At 40.4% G+C, this 20,283-nt stretch overlaps 1 protein-coding gene across 3 annotated transcripts in view; it reads right to left on the bottom strand.

Annotated features, from left to right (window-relative positions):
• The window catches only part of PDE8A (phosphodiesterase 8A), a 261,199-nt gene continuing 240,916 nt past the window's right edge, over positions 1–20,283 (bottom strand). For all 3 annotated transcript variants that reach the window (XM_066592664.1, XM_066592665.1, XM_066592663.1), the window contains exons 14-22: positions 15,943–16,107; positions 11,943–11,991; positions 11,704–11,839; positions 9,630–9,828; positions 7,130–7,347; positions 6,222–6,354; positions 4,680–4,847; positions 3,782–3,911; positions 1–1,507 (exon numbers count right to left, since the gene is read on the bottom strand). In XM_066592664.1, coding sequence (XP_066448761.1) covers positions 1,401–1,507; positions 3,782–3,911; positions 4,680–4,847; positions 6,222–6,354; positions 7,130–7,347; positions 9,630–9,828; positions 11,704–11,839; positions 11,943–11,991; positions 15,943–16,107 — 1,305 coding nt within the window. In that variant the 3' untranslated portion in view covers positions 1–1,400. The remainder of the gene's footprint in view (positions 1,508–3,781; positions 3,912–4,679; positions 4,848–6,221; positions 6,355–7,129; positions 7,348–9,629; positions 9,829–11,703; positions 11,840–11,942; positions 11,992–15,942; positions 16,108–20,283) is intronic.

The following is a 20,283-nucleotide window of genomic DNA, read 5'->3' as shown; positions in this document are numbered from 1 at the left end:
TTTGACAATTCATAAAATATACACTTTATTGTAACTGGTGCTTATTGTGAATGTCTTATTTAATCTGTGAAGGTAAATACCTTTCCAAACTGGGGTAAAGGAATACCCTTGCAAAAGAAAATAGAGAAGCTATAAAATGTTTAAATATATTTTACTTCCACCCTCCATCTTTGCTGTGGAATGCATTGTAGAAATATTGTAGAAAATAAGGCAGACTCCTGATAGGGAAGCAAACTGCAAATGTGGGGGGGGAGACCAGAGCATGCACTGCCCTCTTCAGAGCCAGTGGACCTGCCAACACATTGCATAGCAACTCCTGGCGCCCACTGGCATTGCAGGGTAAAACCAAATGAGAATGAAACCGGGCCATCACCAAAAATTAAATCGTTCTAAAATATCCCTCCTGCGACACCGAATCCAAAAGCAACAGATCATCATTATCCAGGAAAAGGAGAAAAAAAAAATTAACATAAAGTGAAAGTTAAACAATAGCTTCACCATCCACATGCGTCGTACAGTGCAATACAGATATGGGGTTTGATAATATTTATGGATTTGCATTTTGGAAAATAAAAGCTTAAAAAAGGTGTAAAAGTAAACGACTAAAGAATTGTGAGAAAAATCGGTAATGCTTCTAGAATTGGCTTTGGCTTTTTGTTTTTTTTATCTTTTTTTTTTATAAATTCATAGAAAATATTGAACATCTAATAAAATAAATAAAACATATTTTAATCATAGATGCTAATGATCAAGTTCTGTGTATTTTTATACAATTTGCTACTAAACAGCCTTGAGAAAGCTCCCTATCAGTAGTGTGCAAAGGTGAATGATTGCCCCTTCCGTGATATTAAAAAATAGAGTAGATCTATTTTTCAGAGATCAAAAACTCCTTCATAAAGAGTGCATTTAATGTGTTGATTGTTACAACTATAAGTGCTTTAAAAAAAAAGCAGAGAGTGTTCTCTTAAAAGCTGCGAGACACCAAAGATGATTTTCCTTCACTTGCAGGTTTGAGTCTATTTGTTTTTCTGAGCAAATCTCTTGAAGAAAACTTTTTTTTTTTTTTTATCCAAGGAATCTTCAAGGTTTTCATACAGGTATGAAGAAAATTAACTGATATTTTTGTGTAGAACCCGTCAGTACAGATATTGCAGCAATCCAGTGTAAATTTAACTTGTGAGATAAGTTAATGCAAAAGGCTTTTTTTTTTAATTATATTTTTATATCAAAGTTTACTGCAGGGTACTGGAGGTATCTTTTGACCTGACAATCCTTGTTACATGAACATCCTGTAGGATGAAAAAGCAGGTTCTGGCAACGATGAGTGAACCAAAACTATCTGGATCCCTTATAAAGGAGGGCTTCATTGGCTGAGAGGTGGCGATGGATGCCAGAGCTTACTATTCGGGGGGCGGTCGCAAAGTTTTCAGCTGTCTTTCATCTAGTGATTTCCAATATTTGAAATTGTTATCCAAATGTTGCATTAAATTCGGCAAGTCGGCAAATGCTGAAAATAGAAAAAAAAAATTGTCAACATTTCAAATATTGATAACTATCAAATGTGGCATTCTAAAAACAAATAAAGAATATGATTAAATATGTTTAAGAGTAATGTTAAAGGGGTTGTATAGAGAAGGAGATACTTATCCAATCTAGTCTGGGTCCAGTAGAGCTGGAACCTTCACTTCTGACCACTTTCCAACATTGCATCAACTGCTATGGAGTCTCACCACCACCCCCCCCCTCCCCGCCACTATGGTCAGTGCCACACAGAGCGATGTCTGACTGGCTTTTTCCAATAACTTGGTTATTGAAATGTACATCAAATTCCACTAAAAGTGCGTTTCAATGAGCCAATAGGAACACATGCATTGCAGCCTATGCATATATTTTCTGTAGGACACACTTTTTAGAAATAGCTTAACTTGTCACTGCACTGTAGTGTTGCTAAATGGTGGGTCATCTAGTAACGCTATGTATATTCATAAGCTGGGTCCTCCAGGCAGTGTCAAGTAGTGGGACATAATTAACCCCTTAACGACACAGAACATACATTTACGTCCCTTGTTTTTTCGGAGCCTGTATGGAGAGGGAACGGGTGGCGATCCTACTCTATGCAAAGTTGGTACTGGCTGTTTCTCACAGCTGACACTCACTGGCAACAGCTACAATCAGCACTGACACAGATCAGGGTTGTTAAGCATGTCATTGTGGTTGTCAGTTGAGACCGCGGCATTTAAATCCCCCAATCGTCTTTGAAGGGTTCCAAATGGCCCGCAAGTGATGATTGCGAGGTGTCGTTTGGTTGTCATTGCAGCTTGAGGTATGGTTTGATATTGCCTGTCAGATCGCGGTATAATATAATACTATGGTATTACATTATACTGCAGGAGCGATCAATCGCACGTTCTGGTCCCCTATGGGGACTAAAAAAAAAACAAAAACATGTAACAGTAAAGCATCACTGTGTCCATAAATGTCCAATCTATCAACTATAGGAGATAAATAATGCATTACTTTGATAGATTGGACATTTATGCACACAGTGAAAGTTTACGGTTACATTTTTTTTTTAGTCGCCAATGCACACACATACACAATGCCAGAATTGCTCTTTTTTGGTCACACCAAGAAAAAAAATTGAATATAAAGTGATCAAATAGTCATATGTACTTCAAAATGTAACCAAAAAACGAGCCCTCACACAACTCGACAGAAAAAAAGTGTGTATGCCTGCAGTGTGTATGCCCTAAAAACAATACCCCCCACCCCTCCCAAAGAGGGTGGAATTTAGTTTTTTTCCCCACTTCACTCCACTTAGAAATTTTAGATCGTTTTACTGTACATTATTTAGTACATTAAATAGTACCCATGAAAAATACAGCTACGTCGATACATAAATAAATGTTAGGATTATTATGAAAATGGAGGGGAAAAACTGAAAATGATAAAAAAAAAAAAAAGGGCTGCATCCTTAAGGAGGTTACATACGCATACGGACTTTAGCAGATAAGAATTAAAAGGGCTTTGCAGTTTTAAATGATAAACTGACAAAGTCCTTTATCAACTATCCACGATTTTTCCGTAAATTCACAGCACTGTATGGAGTGGAAGCGCACATGTTCAAACTCTGCGCAAAAACAGATTTATCTTCATGGTGCTTGTGGGGCACAAAGGACTGTAAGCCCACCTTTCCAGCGATAGGAATAGTTGAGGCTGTTGGACGTCCACTAATCTAGTATTTATTATGGATAGATGATGAATATTATAGTCTGGCAACCCCAAGTATAAAAAGCTTTAAGGGAATGTATCAACAAGACAACTCCTTTTGTGAAAAAAACTACCCCAGTGATCCGTTTATTGCCATTTAATTAAGATAAAATTGAGCCAGCAGGAAGTTTGCCCTGCAAAAGAAATGTAATATCAAGCAGTGCCCATTCAAGTGAATGAATAACTCTGTAATAGTTGGCTGTACCGTCAGCCACTGTATGCAGTCATTGTACGTACAGGCATTTCTATGGCTGCAGCAATCTCTGGTTTAGCCACAATACTCATGTGTTTTGGACTTATTTTTGTGTTTTCCTGGATTCTGGAGACAATTTAAAAAAAAAAAAAATTTGATGTACCTTTTAAATATTTGGGCATGGAGTAAAAAACAAAGTGAGGTCCCACGATATTCTAGCTGGTGAGACCCCAACAGAAAAAGGTTGAAAAGCTCTGATCTAGTGATACATTGTTACACGTTTATTCTGTGTTTTGTTCAGATACAATCAGCTCTTACCATCCCATGCATCAAACATGTCGGTGATGAAATAATCCACAAATGAGATTTGCGATTTAGGAATACTACACGTATTCCTGTCGAATACAGGCATTACCACAGGCAAACCTTGCCGCTTCTCTTCATCTGTCTAGAAAATGGAAAAAAAAAAAACTTCAAAAGAAAAATGTCCGATTTACATAAAAATGCATGAACTTACTAATGTCTTCTGCTGTGTAAATAAGTGTGTTCTCAGTGGTAGGGTGAATAGGGAGAATAGTTAGGCAAGTCTCGAAGAATAGACCTAATTGTTAATGATCTGATCCACAACATGACTCCTACTGATGATTATTCCATCTATGGTACTGAGGCAATCCTTCTGAGCATAAGACATGCATTAACCCTTTGCAATCCAATTTTGGATTCAGGGTTTCCTAGGGGGTTTTCCTTTTTCTGCCATTATACAATGGTGCCATCTGCTGGCTAGAGCCAGTACTGCGGTAGTGGACATGCTAGAGAGGCTCCCGACAAGAGAGCGGCCAGTAATATACAGTAAAAATACCCTGCCGGACGTCTTCCAACATCGGAGCTGTACAGCCTTCAATCAGAATGTCTGAAGACGTCAGACAGTGGATTGAAAAGGTTTAAGGATTGTTTTTTGTCAGCCCCCATTATGTTCCCATTGTATAATTTCTATAACTATTGGCTGAGAATTTGCATTAGTTGTCTGCTGCCTGCCCCTTGTATATGGTGTCCAGCACCTAGTAAATTAAAGACAAGCCACCTAAATAATAATGGTCAGTGTTACATTGATAAATGGCTAGCGTGGTGACAGAAGATTTTAGAAATGAATTACAAATGAATTCTGTGTGTATTCTGTATGTACAATTTCATACAAAATTACAAAAAACGTCCTAACCTGTGCAAAATACTCTTCAGATATCCTGCCAGCCCACTCAATGCATTGCTCTAGCGCTCGGCATGGATTGGAGATATCTGCGCACTTGATGAGCATCCTCTTGATGAGTATTCGATTTTCTGGAGATGTCAGTATATTTCTGACAGTCTCATCATCACTGATGGTTCCCTACATAACATAAGAGAGATCAAATTATAAAAAGAAACATAAAATCTGCTCACCTTCTCAAATATACATTAGATGTTTGTTTTTTAAAACTATTCGACCAGATCTGTTAACAGAGCCATTGGCTTTCATTGGGGCTTCCATCATGGTAAAAAAAAGTGTCCGTATGTCGCTGCCAAGTTTCCATAAGATCCGTTTCTCTCAACAAAACAGACAAGAGGAGACGGTCTCATTTCTCTATCTTGTTGTACAACAGGAGCCTGATGGCTCTGCTTTTCTGTACAAGTCTACGTCAACAGGATAGGCATCAGTTTCATCTTCCTGTTCGATAAGTTTTTTTTTTGTTCTTATGAGATTTAAAAAATAAATGATTAAATAAAAAAAAAAGATCCTTCAAAAAAGGTGAAAAAAAAAAGACTACATGAAGAGACTAGTGTGTCCCTTATCCAGCTATTAGATGGTTTTGGTGCAGCGATTCCTCACCCCTAGCACTACCTCTAGCCCCTGCATGAGAAGAAGAGTGCCACTTGCAGCCTGGAAGTGAGTTTTATATATATACCATCCTCTAAAATCATACCAAAGACTGAGGAGCAGCATAGCCTACTTCTTATTCTTTGTTACATTGTTGGGTTGTTTTTTTTATATTTTTGCCTGTATGAGGAGACAACCTCCCGTTGCCATGCCAGAAGCTTATAAAGTCTATCCATCACTGAATAAACTCTGCATGGCCAATGGAAAAGACACTACTACTTAGTGTAGACGCTGAAGCAAAGAGAAAGTAGACAACAAGATAGAAGGCTACAATCACAGAAACCGTGACCCCACCGCTCATAATCCAAAAGGTCCATCAAGAAAAGTAGACATTCTGGAGTAGACTCTACATTTGGTCACCAAAATCTGATGTCACTTAGAAGTAGTACATTTATAACCTTGTTCATAAGAAACCCCTTTATGCAACATACAATATTATCTCTGTCTTTGAACCTTTATCTTTAAGAAGAAGCCAATAAATCAGCATAAATGGTGCCCTCTAGTACATCAGTCACCCAACGGCACTCCTCTCACTTGCTTGGAACTTGAGCTTATAGAGGAGGAAGGAGTGGAAGATAACATGTGCAATGGATGGTCGTCCCCAGCATAACATACATGGTGACTTTCCTTCTATATAATACATTAGATGTTGTGCATGCCCTGCATTTCTTAGCCCATAGAAAGTCAAAGCAAAACATAATGCATGCTGCTGCTTCTAATTAATGGAAGTCTTTGCAGTGTTCTCCATTACATTGTGTCTTGTAAATACGAATCCATTGGTACATCTAAATGGGTAACTTTCGTTGAATATTTTATAGAAAACTACTAAGTCCTAGCTCTGCTCACCCCATTCTCCTCCAACGCAGCTAATGGCTTATTGATGCTGTTGACAAACTTGTTGACATGTTCAAAGTGCTTCGTCATTTCTGTTGCTAAAACCATGTCGATAATCGCTTGCCGCAAAGTGCGGTATTCATTTCTATTCAAACAACACAACATAAAACAGGTAAGTGTACACCTATGGAAGGAGAATACATTAAATACGTACTACTAAAAAACATCAGCAAAAGAAAAATCCACAGATTTAACCCTTTCCAATCCAATTTGTATCCTGGTTTTCCTATGGGGCTTACTCTTTTTCTGCAGTTATACAACGACGCTTTATGCTGGCTAAAGCCAGTACTGCATGAGGTGACACGTTGGATAGGCTCCGACAGCAGAGAGGCTGGCAATATACAGTAAGAGAACCTGACGGACGTCTTCCAACATCGGAGCTGTACAGCCTTAAATCATGATGTCTTTAGACGTCAGAAAGTGGATTGGAAAGGGTTAAGAATGTTTGCCCAGACAACCTAAATGAATATGTTAGGCAATTGATTAATTAGCAATTCCCTAATATGTTCCTGCAAAGCAATGAAAGCTGAATCTATTATTTAATCCGCATCATGAAAAATGGATGCAGTATTGCCATATTGACCAGGAGGTCATAGGTCATCTTAATAATAAGGAACTTTGCAGTATGCCATAAGGCATTGGCGTGTCAACTTTGCAAAACTAATAACTTCAGAGGGGTCGGTGATTCTGGGATTATTCCGATTACCAGATTGGAGTCAGGATGAATTTTTTCGCCTTAAACGGAGAAAACTGGCTTTTACCTCATTTTTGTTTTTGCCTTCCTCTGGATCAACATTGGGGGGTAATAGGCTGAACTGGAGGGACATATGTATTTTATGCATATCAAGTTGGAAGCTTACCTCTCCATGTTTTTGAATATATTGCACTTGTCATCTCTTGTCGTCAGCTGGAATGCCAGCGCTGCATGATGGCTCTCCAACACTGCCGTATCATTGTATAGGATGGCCAGCTCACTCCCAGCATTGCACAGGAATGAATTAGTTCTCCCAGGATGATCCACATCGTGAACAGTGGCAGCAATGAGAGCAGCAACCTCATCGATCTGGTCCAGGCTTTGCTAAATAGATACGTCACAGCATCAATACAAAAGTAACACATGCAGAATTAATTTACTAGTATTCAAGGTGGTAGAAAAAGAAAACCTAATGTATGCACTGAGTTTCAAAATACATATGCACATACTAGGGCTGGGGGATTTTGCCTAAAATGAAAATATTTTTTCAACTTTCAGACAATTATTTTAATCTCAATTTAAAAAAACAAAACAAAAACAAAACAGACGACAATTCTTTTAAAAAAAGAGTTGCAAGCCCAGCCTTTGCATAATATATACTGATTAGGAGAATTAGCTGATTAGGAGAGATGTAATTATCCTCACTTTTAAAAACGGATGATTCTAATAATCAGTCTGTGCGCAATATATTATGGCATTGCTGAGTATGTACCGTAATTGCCTTTTGTTAAAGAACGCAGCCCATTCTGATAGGTGTTTATAAGGGGAGAATTCTTTATTGTAGAAGGCCCCGTCCCCCTTATCAGATGGCCGGGAGCTCTTGTATGGGCGCTGTGATGCGGTTATTGGCCACAGGGTTTTTACAGGTCAAACAATAAGAACAAATAAGAACCATGCAGCAAATAACTGTGTTGCAAACCTCTGTAACTTTTCCACATGATTTCTGACCGCACAGAACGCTATTGTATGAATACACCCTTACGCTGATGGACACGAACAATTGCAAGCTGTGCCTGAGATTCTTTGGCGCAACATGCATACGGACTCCCTGTCCTTGTGCAGTCCAATGTGTGCAACACCGCACATAACATGTCCTAATCTTTTTAGAGAATCAGAATAGGACATGCATGTATTTGTCAAATTCGGACTATCTGTCTGAGTGAAAAATTGCTTGCATAAATGAACTCCTTCAAATGAATGGGTTCTAGCAATTTAAGTCAATTTTTTTTTCGATCCAAAAAGCACACAAAGAAATGGGCTGTGTACAAGTCACTCTTGGTCACGGTGCCCCCTGTTGTGGCCACCGTCTTGGTCACGGTGCCCCCTGTTGTGGCCACCGTCTTGGTCACGGTGCCCCCTGTTGTGGCCACCGTCTTGGTCACGGTGCCCCCTGTTGTGGCCACCGTCTTGGTCACGGTGTCCCCTGTTGTGGCCACCGTCTTGGTCACGGTGCCCCCTGTTGTGGCCACCGTCTTGGTAATAATGTGTCTCAAGTTTTGCTAGTAGTGGCCTCTCTTGTGGCTTACGTCTTTGTAGTGCTGCCCCTTTTGTAGCCCCCTCTTGTGTATCCCTGCTCCCAAACTCCAGCTACAAGCAGTAGAAGCTACTCCTCACTCTTCCTGTACTACAGGCTGACACAGCGCTGCTCTCTATATAACCAGCCTCTCCCCCCAGCTGCAAGTACTCCAGTTACAGGAGACAAGAAATAAACGTAGATCACAGCGAAGCGTCACCCTTTACTACAGAGAGCGTGACCCGCTGCTTCTACTGTTTTGGGAGCCACAGTTTGCGACCCTGGGGGGGAAATACATCACAGTGATTTGTACCTCTATGCTCAGCTGCCCTTGTAAAGAAGGGGCTGCTAAACTCCCTTTTATGCTGAGTTTAGCAGCTCCCCACTTCACCCTACAGCACCTGCTTTCATGCACAATTTTACAATTCAGGAAAAAATATGGAATCGAGGGGCAGTGAATGGGAGAAGTAATGAAATTAATTTGATTAAATGCCCAGCCCTAACACATACTATGGATGGCTGGATGACACTTTGCACCCATACATTGCCAACCATAATGTCTGCTAATGTTGGCTGGCATTGAATCAAGTGGAAAGCTGGCCTGGCACTGTATGGCAGCATTACGGCTAGCATTGTAATACCCAGCTTAATTATTGCAGACACCAGTAATCAATCTGAGTAACTTTGTAAATACATTATAATACTCCGTACAGCCTTAATTATAATCCAAAACTGCATTCACAGTTGTGCAGGCTTCAATCTAATTGTTCTATTGCACTGTAGACGCTCTGTAAAGCTGCCAGGAACACGCATCCCAACGAGTTTCACCGTTTCCAATGATAAGCAGTAAAATCATGAATGCGGTCAGTATTTACAAAGTTACCCAACTTTTCTGTCTTGTAAAGAAAGTTCTATGCATTCAAAGTATCATTAATATTCCCATTAAATGTATAAACAATTGTGCCCCTTTCTTGTATGCTGGTGATGGATTACCTCCAGTATATTCAGCTCAATCATGTTAAAATGGGCAATACACTATATAGGAGCACATATGTTTTTCACACCACTAGTCATAGTCTTAGACCGTCCTTACCTTCACCCTCTCTTTGCACAGGAAGTAAGCAGTGGCATGTAAGACATCGGCGGAATGTGTTGAATTATGGTATGCATTGCTTGAATGGTAGTTTGACTCAATGATGTGCAGCCAGGACCTCAAAGTAACTTCTGAGCAGTTTAGGAATGAACAAACCCCAAACCGAGCAAACATTTTAAGGCCAAGGTAAACTAAAGGCCTGCATGGAAAGAGCAAAATGATTCATTCAGAAAGAGTGGAAAAAAATTTGAACTCTACTAAAAATATGACATAATATGGGAGAAAAATAAGCGAGGCAAAACGTGATTTTTTTTAACAGCATAAAATATCATTAAAATTTAGAAGGCAATATATACATGCAACACTAGTGTTAGAATTAGGCTATATAGAAAGTGCGGACAAATAGGGTCACTGATCCATATTCTGGAGTTTCCCCCTAATCTCCACTCTATGGAAGACTGTGTTTAACCCTTTCCAATCCACTGTCTGACGTCTGAAGACATTCTGATTAAAGGCTGTACAGTTCCGATGTCAGAAGACGTCTGGCAGGGTATTCTTACTGTAGATTTCTGATTGCTCTGTTGTTTGGAGCCTCTCCAGCATGTCCAATACCGCAGTACTGGCTCAAGCCAGCAGATGGTGCCATTGTATAATGGCAGAAAGAGAGAGCCCCCTAGGAAACTCTGAATCCAAAATTGGATTGCAAAGGGTTAAAATGATAAAAACACTCCACCCAAACGCAACTAAAAACAACCCTGGTTTGGCGCTTCTACTGTTAGGGATAGATAATTTCCCTTTGGAGTGTAGAACAATTATCTACCATATACTACATTGAACTCCTCTTACAATAAGCATGCAACTGGAAAAGCTCCGAAGGTTCTTCCATAAAAGAAATAGCCTCTATAGTCTCGACCAACTGCACCTATGAAAATATGCTGGCAGTCCAAAATGGAACATTCGATCCCTTTATATCCAAATGGAACATTTGGCTGACAAATCATCCCTCAACTAACTAGCATACAAATCCCTCCACATACCACCCTCCCAAATATCTCCATGTCTTAAGCCCCCTCCTTTCTCTAATAGACCCTTCTGCCATAAAGCAAAAGTCTTGAAGTGGTACAAATAAGTTTCTAGTTTCTGTTTCATAGTTGATATCAAGTACTCAAGTGACATACTGCATTAACCTGGCAACTATTTTCTCTTTTAAGAAGGAACATTAGCTTCACAACTATTCAACCGCTCATGTGAGCGCTTCTATAGGAACCCACTGGTTCCTATAGAAGCTCTCTTTTCACGTGCCTCTCAAGCGCTAAAACAGTGCTTGTCTGAATGGGGCCTAAGGAAAATCAGAAAATACCCATACTAAGTATAAACTAGGTCACAATTTTTACAATGTATTACACACCTGTGCACAAATGCCCACAAGTGTACAATATTGACTACAGGCTACTCGTATGGTCGGCCGCTTCAGACATGTGGAAAATCAACCTGAAGACCTTCAAGCTCTGCAGAGTTGCAAATATTCTCTCACAATACCCTTACATTAGTCCTTCAAAAACTATTTTCTTATTTCTGTCACATAACTTTCAATTTTAATGGAGGTTAACAACTCTAGTCATATTTGGGATGGGCAGGGGGCAGAAGACACAAACTCCATAAGGGGGCTTCACAAAAGTTTTTATGGCAGTTTTTCATGCAGTTTTTTGAGCCAAAAATTAAACCCAGCAGGAAGCAGAAGCAGTAGTCCTTCTTTTATATTTCCCATATCTTTTGAATCAACTTCTGGCTTTGACTCCAAGAATTGCATGAAAAACGGTCACATAATCCTGTATGTGAGATCAGCCTAAGGAGGGAACAACACATGCAGTTTTCTGATTCATAATCAGAGTTGGATTCAAAAAGCATGGGAAATATAGAGGAAGGACTTCTTCCTGCGGGATCCACATCTAGTTTGGGCTCAAAGAACAGCAACAAAAACTGCATGTGTATTAAAAGGAATTTTACTGCATTCATAAATCTTGAAAATGTTTTCTATGGATGGACTTCAGAGATAACATAGAAGCAGCAGCACCTTTTATGAGTGGCAGCCTCTAATTCAAAGATATCAAATTCCCAGTCCTCTTCATTCTCCATTGCTTGAGCTATCCTTGGTGGAATGTCAGTAAGCGAGAGAGAGGAGATTAAATGCCCAGAAGACGGATGGACTTCTGTTTAGAGGAGAAGATAACAGAAAAGCAATTGATATTAAAGCATACAATGCTAGAGCTCCATAACACAATACAAAAGACACCAAAGATGAGCTCAACTCACGTTTTGCTGAGAGGATATACTCGTTCCCTGAAAGTCTTCTTAAACCATCCTACAAAACATTGACATTAGCTTTTTAAAACTGGGCAACAATCATCCTTCGAAACAATGAGGGTGGTGTAAAATCTTTAGTTCTCAAAACTAGAAAGTGTAACCTACAGCAAAAATATATCTACAAGTACATTAAAAGGGGAGTCCGACCAAAAGCGGGTCTGACTACTGCAACCCCCACCGATCATGAGAATGGAGGTCCCAAAGATGTCTCAATGTACTACATTTAAGTGGAACTGCAGTAGGTACCAGAAATGTTGCCATCATGCCATTCATTGAGGGACCCTTAGTACCCTCACTGACCAGATACTAATTCCCTATCCTAGGATAAAGTAGGGGACTTGGTGGGAGATCTCCCTTGATCTCTCTTTTTCAATGACTGAAGGATCTGGCACAGTATTTTAACTGCACTGCCAATATAGTTTTACAATATCATTACACCAATGCCGCAACTGTAAAATAAGATTAGACACTACAAAGCCTTGTGTTTATTAGCCAACTTTGTTGGCTCTTATTTCCTGGGCTATAAGTAACCATAAAACACCATAGCAAAACTTTAAGTTAGGATTTCCTGTGTCTTTTCTCCATTCCTTGATCTCCTAGTGATCTGCATTTATTGACCCACTCTCGTTTTCCTTCATCCAAAGTTATCACTAACTGCACCTCACCATCGAGGAGAGATGAGCACCATAATTGTGGTGCCCTTTACCAGATGTGAAGTCTGCTACCTTGGTAGCTACCCTTACCTTACACCATAATTTTATATTTCCTTTCTGCAGACTCATCCAAAGACAAGGCCTGTAGCCTGGGTGAATTGACCCACTACAAACTGGGAATCTGCTGATTACTACCAAGGAACATGGATACAGTTGTGGTAAACATTATTGGCACTCAACGGTTTAGTATAAAAAAATGCAAATATTGTCTTCCACTGCCAGCAAATTTCAAGAAGTGGTTACACACTACTCTCTAGATGGTACCATGATCTTTCCAGACTGTTCCCTTCCATCTCTCCCAATTGATGGTGATACAAGATGATGGCAGGCTTTACCTTCTTTGGATAGTAACTTGGGTTATTTTTAATAGGCTGTTTTTATTTGATGGTCTTCTTGTCTTTGTCCATGCTATCTTACCTTTGTACATTGGCCTAGATCATGTTTTATATTGTTATAGTAATTCTAACAATTTTGCAAATTAGGAATTTCAAAAAAAGCTAATATTTTTAGAAATAAGCGGCTATAAACTAACTTTGCATCATTAGAATATTTTAATAGCAGGTCCAAATACATTCAACAAACAAAGGTTTCCATGTCACATCATATATGGAGTCGTTTCTAAAACTAAAAAGCATAAACATAGTATATGACAAGGATAGGATTAAAAGGCACCTTCCCTAATATTTCCTTGGACAGCCTTTTGGAAACTATAGCTTTCAGAATCCTATACGCGTGCTCTCCCACAGACTTGTATTGATAGTCTGTACAATATCCTGCAATACAATAGTATTACATTATACTATATTTGAACAGGCAATCTATTAAGACATGCCATACGTATGTCTTAACAGATAATCACTTCAGTCCGGGGGACCTTCTAAAGACCCCAGACTGCCATGGACATCTGAGCAGCACCTCGTAGGGGGAGGGGTGGGAGCGACATAAGTCCCGGACAGGACTTATTCTGTTGTTAGAATTTACAGCTGCATTAAAAGGGTTAACATCCTGATGGGAATTCTCTCCATTCGCAACTGTTGAGGATGGGTGTTGACTGTCAAAGGCCTACCCTATTGTGGAGCAGGCTTCAGAAGGCCCCAGGCAGCCATTGCAGCTGAACGACACCTTCAATCGCATCGCGGGAAGGGAGGGGGGCCTGTTTGAGACCCTTGATCTTGGACCAGGGGATTTAAATGTTACTGTCAGAACTGACAGCAGCATTTAAGAGGTTGACAGCCACAATCAACGTTTACGCGGATTTTAGCTGTCACCGGCGGATATCAGCTTTGATGAAACAGCCGGCAGCTGCATTGTAAGGAGCGGGATTGGCTCCTGAATCCCCCACCATACAAATCACGAATACACAGGACATAACAGTACATCCTGCGTCATTAAGGGAGTAAATTCATGTAAGCACGGACAAGGTTGGGTACGATGAGTCAAATTTTTAATTAAAAGGGTATTTCGGAACCTTGACCCAATACCTCCATTGCACCTAGGATGAATGATGCAGCAACTTTATACCATACGTGTACCAGATCACCTTTCCTCCTACCCGGTCACGTGGTGCTGCCTGCATTCAATTCTCAATCTTTCGTTGACGTCCTGCCCGTTGGATTCTAGAGCTTCCTTCGGTCCTGTCCGTGTGTGGTGACATCAACTCTGATCTTACTACAGGGGAGCAGGGACAGGGCCGGATATAGCATGCCTGAGCATGCGCAGAAGAGAATGCCTGGAAGGTATTGAGGCAGTAAATGAGGCATAAGAAGAGAGAAGACTACAGAGCTGAGCATGCGTAGAAGATGCCCCAGCTGATGTCAATAAACCAGGTGCGCAGGTGGAAGCTACAGAACAGCATGACGTTTGGTCACAAGGCATCTGGGTGGGCTTTGTGGAAATAGTAATGAGCATGAGGACTCCTTTAGAAAGAATTATGTTTGCATCAAAAAAAACCTTTTAATCACAGATTAGTCTGATTTTGTTCTTTTTGCCATTAATCGTGTCCTAGCATTGTTTTCCTGCCAATATATCTAATGTACAACTGTACATTCTCGTCGCCCTACATGAATGCTCCTGCAGGTAAAGTCAGTGATTCCATTAACATTTGGGTACTGCGATTTATACAACTTCATATATGCTTTGAAGTGTAGTCTAGCTTACTTTAAAGTTAAAGGGGTTGTCCCGCGGCAGCAAGTGGGTCTATACACTTCTGTATGGCCATAATAATGCACTTTGTAATGTACATTGTGCATTAATTATGAGCCATACAGAAGTTATAAAAAGTTTTATACTTACCTGCTCCGTTGCTGGCGTCCTCGTTCCCATGGAGCCGACTAATTTTTGCCCTCCGATGGCCAAATTAGCCGCGCTTGCGCAGTCCGGGTCTTCTGCAGTCTTCTATGGGGCCGCTCGTGTAGAATGCCGGCTCCGTGTAGCTCCGCCCCGTCACGTGCCGATTCCAGCCAATCAGGAGGCTGGAATCGGCAATGGACCGCACAGAAGCCCTGCGGTCCACGGAGACAGAGGATCCCGGCGGCCATCTTCAGCAGGTAACTATGAAGACGCCGGACCGCCGGGATTCAGGTAAGCGCTGTGCGGGTTGTTTTTTTAACCCCTGCATCGGGGTTGTCTCGCGCCGAACGGGGGGGGGGGGGGGGGGGTTAAAAAAAAAAAAACGTTTCGGCACGGGACAACCCCTTTAAATGTTGTAAAAGAAAGATCGAGTTGAAGACCTAAAACTCTCAGTGACTACCATATTCTTACATCTCGTCACTGTTGCCCCTTGGCTGTAGGTATGTTTTATCAGACATTTAGTCTGTGTGTACAACATGAATGTTACCAGACGTATAACCTCTAACATGGGCCGCCGCACAGAGGATGTGGGAAAGACACAGCTGTCTTTTTGTCAGGACTTTCTCCGCACACTTCCTGAATGCTGGCAGTGCCATGTAAATAACAGGACTGCCAGGCTGTTAACCCATAGTAGAACCACCTAAAAGGATGTGCCTGCAGATCTATTGCAAGATGTGAAGATACATTTCTTAAAATCTGATGCTGATACTTTGTAATTTTGCTGAAAAATAGCATATATAAATCTGAAGGGTCACTAAACACAATTTTCTTGATGAGATTTTAGTAATATTCAAGTATCACTTTCATTCTTTTGACAATGGACCTCGTTATAATGCAAATACCATTACTTTACAGGTATGAGAAATGTGTGTAATCAAAACACTTACAGTCATCAAACCTCCAACCAAATCACTGGTGTGAGGATCCTCATCTTTGGTTCCGAGCTGCGGAGAATACAATTCTGTAGTTCTTAAGATCTCCAGAACTCGGTCCAGAGCTTCCGCTACCGGCATAGGGCTATTTTCTTGTGCAGCATTGATGATGTTTATTACCTAGATACAATAAAATTGGACATTTAGAGCATGTAAATATAATATCCACATATTTTTTCAGTATTCTGCCATGTTGACCGACTTGTATAGAAGAGCACGTACTCAGGTCTTATATGTAGATTTGTGTGTCGCGGGCTGACTTCAGAGAGGAACATATAAAATACAACCCCCCCCCCCGCTCCTTGTCACATGGTCTATAATAGCACTATAGCTTAGTTTATGGTGCTGTGGAGACGTAACAGGTTCCCTTTAAAACCTTTGTGCAGAACCCATTTGAGACCAATTTTCAGTTGAACAAGGTTTTTGGACGGATAAATCGGTTGCTCAAGGACTAACAGAGCTCTTACATTGTATATTCATGAAACTTAAATTAATGTTTAAAAGGGCATCTCAAAATCCCTTTCCATATGCCCTATTAGGGTTTAGGAACATAATAGGGGTGCTTGACACACCCCTCTACATGCCAGTATAGAGTGTTGCTAAGTAAGTGTCAGCTGGCAGACCTCGGCCATCCATGCATTTCATTATCAGACATTCATTTAAATGGCCAGCATGTAATAAACAGTACGCTGTGCAGCATTTTTCTCGCACCTGCCTGAACCTTTTAAAGTAAGAATTTTTTTTTCAAAAATAGAAGTCGTCAGATTAAGTTAAAGTTAATTCTGCAGCAGAACAACCAGCCCAAACCTACAGCCAATGCCATTAACAACTATATTCAGTGTAAGGAAATCAGACAAAAAACATTCCCCTTAACAAGTGGTCTAAACCGTAACTTACTAGGGATATAAAAGGATGAAAAAAATCCCCTAAAGTAACCCTATTAACCCTTTCCAATCCACTGTCTGACGTCTAAAGACATTCTGATTGAAGGCTGTATAACTCCGATGTCGGAAGACATCTGGCAGGGTATTCTTACTGTAGATTACTGGCCGCTCTGTTGTCAGCAGCCTCTCCAGCATGTCCCATACTGCAGTACTGGCTCTAGCCAGCAGATGGCACCATTGTATAATGGCAGAAAGAGAAAGCCCCCTAGGAAACCCTGAATCCAAAATTGGATTGCAAAGGGTTAATCTCGGATTTGATCACTAAATACGGAGTATCCAAACCAAAAAAGGTGACGCCATTCAGGAATCTGACCCTGGTTCATCCTGTAATGCCCTACCACCAGGTTTAGGAAACAAGATGAAAATAAAGAATAACAGAGCAAAAAAAAAAAAGGAATATATACACAGAATAAAAAAAGACCCCTAAGCAACTCTAAGCAACCAAAAATAACCTCAATAATTCCAGATAACTATGATACGTAACTGAAATCATCGCCATATCCCCTCACCCTACACGGTTCACTGGTAGATAAATACCAGCTCATCGGGGACCTCCAAAGGCACTGTATCACAGTTCAAATAAGAATCAAAATATCACATATTCAAAGTTGCAACAGAGTAGCAGCGTATCAATTAACCCCTTGAGTGGCAGGTTTCCTACGACCCTGTCGTACCCATCAGGGCAGGTTTTTTAAATGGTCTAATCATTGAATTTCAACTAATTTTGCAGTTGCGTTCCAAGAGCCATAACTTTTTCATTTTTCCATTGACATGGCCATATGAGGGCTTGTTTTTTGCGGGACAAGTTGTACTTTTTGATGGCATCATTTTTGGGTATATATAATGTATTGCATAACTTTTGTGAAAAAATTTGTAGGGAGATTGGGAAAAAAAAAGAAATTCTGTCATTTGTTTTTTGGATTTCACTTTTACGGCGTTCAACATGCAGAATAAATAATGTGATAACATTATTCTGAGTCAACACGATTCCGGCGATACCAAGTTTATACAGTTTTTATGTTTCGGGGAGGAAAAAAAGAAATGGAGAAAAAAGAAAAAAGGGGCCATGTCATTAAGGGGTTAAATAATGTACCAACTTCCTTCTCTGGGTCATTACAACGCAGGGATACCACATGTGATTTTATTTTACATTTTTTACAAAGTAAAGGGAGACAAGTGTTTTTATTTTTATTTTTTTTACTTTTGTTTTTTTTTTAACCTTTTTTTTTAAATTTTTGTCCCTTTAGGGGACTTCCACAGGGACCCATCAGGACCCCCTGATCACTTTCCGGGGGTCCGATGGTGACAGCCCTTTACATGCTGCAGTCATATAGACTGCAGCATGTAAAGGGTTAACAGCAGAGATCAGAGGTTTTCTCTGATCTCTGCTGTAAGAGCTGGTGCCTGCTTGTCCTCTGACAGCCAAGCACCTGCCACAGATATCATCGGCTTGCTTCTGACAAGCCGATGGTCTCTATGGCAACCTATAAACAAAGCAGGAGACTTAGAAGCAGGAGATTGCCGGCATATCGGCAATATCTTCCTGCTTCTCAATGTCCTGCTTTGTTCTCTGTGGGACTGTGCAGGCAGAGCACACTGTCACAGCTTGTGGCATTGTGCTCTGCAGCTCCCATAGTGATACATAGCCCGGAAATCTTCTGGGCTATATCACTATCCGCAGTGGAGCTCGTCCTGGAAAATTTCCGGGCGTGCCACTCAAGGGGTTAAGATGAATATACAATAGTCATCTGCTACAAACAGCCCGTATAGTTCACTACAAAGTCCTGGAAGTGATGATATGGTCCCCACATCTCAACGTCATGTTTCTATCTGGGACTGCATGAAAAAAGAAGGATTTGAACAAGCTACATCCACAGAAAATCTGTGGTTATTTCTCCAAGACTTAAAAAAAAAAAAAGAAACGCCTTGCAGAGTTCCTTCAAAAACTGTGTGCAAATATACCTAGAAGAATTTATGCTATTTTGAAAGCAAATGGCGGTCACACCAAATATTTATTTGATTTATATTTCTGTTTCATTCATTCACTTTATATTTTTGAAAGCATTCTTACTTTGCGGAATTTTTTCCACACCTGCCTAAAAACCTTTACCCAGTATGGCTATTCTCCTGCAGCAAATGTACAAGTAGCTGCAGCTTCCTGGCTACAGCAGCTGATTGGCAGGGTTTTCTGAAGCTGTACCTGTGGCAATAAACTAAAGGGGTTGGCACCTGTTAATTTCCGTTTGTGGCACAATGTAAGCCTAATTAAAAGGGATGATTTGAGCATTTTCAGTCTTTTAATTCTATCCCAAATCAGTTTGCCTATTAACCTGGTTATTGTCACAGTCCAATCTTACTCAAACTTTAGCTGGCTGTAAACTGGATAATTTCCTGTAAAGTGTAACCATCCTGTATTCCGTTTAGAGGGACAGGAGCCTTTAAATTCTGACACCACTGATTATATAGCTGGGCTCCTGTAATTACCGGCATATGTGCTTTATCATACATCATGGATATGAAGACTACAAGGAAACAGTTTAGGAGTTCACAGGATGGTGTTAAAATATTTAAATGATACCGGCTGGAAAATGTGCAGAAAGAAACAGAATTAATGGGAATGGCTGCTTGGAACAATTACAATAAACAGAACTACTTTGCTTGAGAGGAAGTCTTTTGAGTTAATTTCAAGATTTCTGCAATTAACATTTTCCGTTATCTACCAAGTATCATTATGCTAGAGAAGACATATTGTCCATGCCTGCCATTTGCAAAATTGTTCAGAATGTTAAACTTTCGAAAGAAGGTTATTTGAAATATTGGAAATGAAAGGCTTCTGCAAGCTGCCAGAGAAATAGGGGCCCTTTTTTTTTATTTTTTTTATTTATTTTTTTAACATTAAGGGCTCCCACACACTTGTGTTTTTTTTAACGCTGAGATATCGCTGCGTTTTTTTAATGCGATTGTCAATGGGACTTTCTAATGTGAAAAACACATCACAAGTTGGTGCTTTGCAATTTTTGTGCAATGCGTTTTTAACATTAGAAAGTCCCATTGACAATCGCATGAAAAAAAAAGCACAAGAAAAACGCAAGTGTGCCGGAGCCCTAAAGGGGGTTTCCAGGGAAATACAATTGATGACCTATCAGGATAGATCATCAATAGTTGATCAGCTGGGGTCCGTTGCTCGTAACCCCAACCGATACGCTGAGCAGGCGCATGCTGTCAGCGCCGTAACACAGAGGTTGAAGCGTAAGTCTTCATGCTGACCTCCGTGTAGTGGCCGCTGCTTGTAACTGCAGACATGGCTCTCATTGAAATCAATGGGAGTCGTGCCTGCAGTTACAAGCGCCAG

The sequence above is a fragment of the Eleutherodactylus coqui genome, chromosome 2 (genome assembly GCF_035609145.1).
Source record: "Eleutherodactylus coqui strain aEleCoq1 chromosome 2, aEleCoq1.hap1, whole genome shotgun sequence".
In the NCBI taxonomy this organism is placed as follows: Eukaryota; Metazoa; Chordata; class Amphibia; order Anura; family Eleutherodactylidae; genus Eleutherodactylus; species Eleutherodactylus coqui.
This window is presented reverse-complemented; position numbering and strand designations above follow the sequence as displayed.